Genomic DNA, 2879 nt, shown 5'->3' on the forward strand with positions numbered 1-2879 from the left:
CAGAAATAAGAAAAGCAAAAACAATTTTTAAAAAAAAGTAAAAAACACTTTGCTCCCCCGTGGCCCCAGTTTTGACAATAAAAAAATTAAAAAAAAAAAAAAAAAAATCACACAAAAGTCACCCAAGTTCCTTACGTTGGATACTTTATTGATGACTGTTATGGTTTGGATGGAAAATGTCCCCCATAGGGTCATGAATTTGAACACTTGGTCCTCAGCTGGTGAGCTGGTGGTGCTGCTTCGGGAAGCTGTGGAACCTTTAGAGGGTGGGGACCAGCTGTAAGAAGTAGGTTGCTGGGAGGGAGGCAGAGGCTGACTACATTGCCTATCCTTTTCCTGTCCCATTTGGCTTCCAGGTTAGTCCAGATGTGAGTAAACAGCCTCAAGCTCCAGCTAGCACAGCTGCCATCCATTCCCAGGGCTGTGCCTTCCCTGCCACGATTAACTGAACCCTAAAATCATGAGCCCAAACAAACCCTTCTGTAAGTTGATTCTTATCAAGTGTCTGGTCAGAAGATGAAAAGTAACAAATACAAAGACAATCCTGAAATCCCTGCAATTATAAATTACTATGTCCTCTTGACAGTCTCTATGGAGCAAGACTATACGTCCTTGATGAATTTCACATGACTCATGGTATTTGCCTGTCAAATGCTTCTTCCCAACTCTAATTCATTTGCTCCAGAAAACTGCAAATTCATTGTAAAGTTTCTCCGAGTTTCTTCACTGGCCACAAAGATACAACAAGAAAAATACTTTGGAGGACTCTATGCAAATTTTATTAATCTTAATATTACAAAAGGTAATTAATATACCACTTATGATAAATAAGATGGATTAAATAATTGAATGATTATACTATGAAATGTAGATGATTTTTAAGTACTTTACCGTAATTATTTTGCTAAGTAGATTTGTTTTGCTAACCACAACTTGCCAGAATTAAATCTGGTTAATCTTACCTTGAGCCGGCTGGTCTGTGCTTCTCTTCCCAGAGAAGTTACTTTCCTGAGGTGCTCCGTTACATGGTTCACTTCCACCAGAAGCAGGGCACTCTCTCCCATTGCTAATTTCACTCAGCTGCTTGTCACGATTTACAGAGGAGTCTGACTGGCTCTGTTCTACGTCCTCTGAGCTCAGAATTATATTACTAATTCCAGTAAGTATTTCATTATGATCTTTATCATTAGAACCAGAGCTTTCTTCTTCAACTGTGTTGGGTGCAGATGAAAACGACACGAGCTCCACCTGCATGCAGCTTCCATCTTGCTTGTCAACCTCTGTTTGAGATGCATAGGCATCTGCAGCATCACTATCTGTGGCAGAAAAGGTCCAACCCTGGGCCTCCCAATACTGAAACTGTTCCAAATAATACCAATAAAGCTGACTATAATGCTGTTCCCATTCTTCTTTCATATCCGGATGGTTCCAAGGTTCAGAGGACAGTGTTTGATCGGGATGTTTTTCTTGCCAGCTTTGCCATAAGAGCCCTTCTCCATATTCATTCCAGTACTTTTCCCAGTTCTCTGAAACCTCTAGCTTTGTAGGTAATTTATTTTCAACAGGAAGATTTTCTGTTTCAATATCGTTTTTGCCTTCTGGTTCATGTGTTCTGGTGTTCTCATCCTGTTCAACTGAGGATGGGTCATCTGAAACCAAAAGGTCATCTTCTTCATAGTCTTTTCCCCAAGATTCTTGTACAATTTCATCTAAGTATTTCTTTTGGTGTTTTCTCTTTTTCTGTTTTACTTTATTTCTGGTATTCATTGACACCTACATTCGATAAATGACAATTGGAATAGAAGATGTTCTTCACAAACTATAAAGTACGAGTCTATTTGATCATTATGCTAAACAAAATATATCAAAACTCCCAACCTGGGCCTTTTAACGCATAACAAGAGATCTTACTAAATTCCCAAAAGAAAAATCACACAAGGGCCACATCACCACCTGCAGTTCCAGTTAGCTTGTAAATACATATATTTAAAAAGGGCAAAGCGTTCTAAGCGTGAATGAACTTCATTATGGATAAATTTAATTCCACATAATATTTTATTAAGACAAAGAGAAACACAAGAGTAGATTAATACCTCAAAATTCTTATGTGCAGACACTCTACCAAATTGAACTGGCAACCCCATACTTCTCATAAGTTCGGCCTCGGAGTCAAGTTCACTTTCATCTGGGCCTATGTCTTTGTTGCCCTGTGAGTCTGCAGTGTCATGGAAACAGCCATCTTCCTCCTCTTCTGTGGCTTGATCTCCTACAGACAGCATGTTAGCTTTTTGTAGAGCAAACTTACAGACAAGTATTCTTATTCTTATTTTAAAGAAGAACCTGAGACCCGGAGCAATTCCATGACTTGTCCAAAGTCACATCAATGTTGTGTTTGGAAAAAAAAAAAAAAAATCAAAGGAATTGGTGGTAACAATAGTGAAAAAACAATGAAGCTCAAGGCCAGCCTGGTCAGTACTTAGCAAGTTCTAGGCCACATGGTGAGACCACCCCTAGCAATTAATAGTTGCTGGAAGAGGGAGAGTCACTTTCTTTAAGGGTGTGGCCCTGGGTAGCTTCACTACACTCCAGAAGATGGACCCACACCCAAGAGTACTAGGGGAACACAAACTGGACTCAATGGGCTTATGAAAATGACTGAAAGTGGGGAGGGTAGAGAAGTGGGTATAGATCTGAGAGGAGATGGGGAGGGATTCAAATATGAACCCTGTATGAAATTCTCAAAGAACAATAAACATATTATTTTTAAAAAAAGAAAAATCAATGAGCCAGGTGTGGTGGTGTACACCTTTAGTGCCAGTACTTGGGAGGGGAGGCAGAGGCAGGTGGATCTCTGTGAGATCGAGGCCAGCCTGGTCTAC

At 39.9% G+C, this 2879-nt stretch overlaps 1 protein-coding gene across 1 annotated transcript in view; it reads right to left on the minus strand.

Moving 5' to 3' along the window:
* Window positions 1–2879, minus strand: part of Tgs1 (trimethylguanosine synthase 1) — a 42578-nt gene that overhangs the window by 31663 nt on the left and 8036 nt on the right. The window contains exons 3-4 of the mRNA XM_008833080.3: window positions 2094–2266; window positions 963–1773 (exon numbers count right to left, since the gene is read on the minus strand). Of these exons, the coding sequence (XP_008831302.1) occupies window positions 963–1773; window positions 2094–2266 (984 nt within the window). The remainder of the gene's footprint in view (window positions 1–962; window positions 1774–2093; window positions 2267–2879) is intronic.

Source organism: Nannospalax galili, unplaced genomic scaffold, assembly GCF_000622305.1.
Source record: "Nannospalax galili isolate Female #2095 unplaced genomic scaffold, S.galili_v1.0 scaffold476, whole genome shotgun sequence".
Taxonomy (NCBI): Eukaryota; Metazoa; Chordata; class Mammalia; order Rodentia; family Spalacidae; genus Nannospalax; species Nannospalax galili.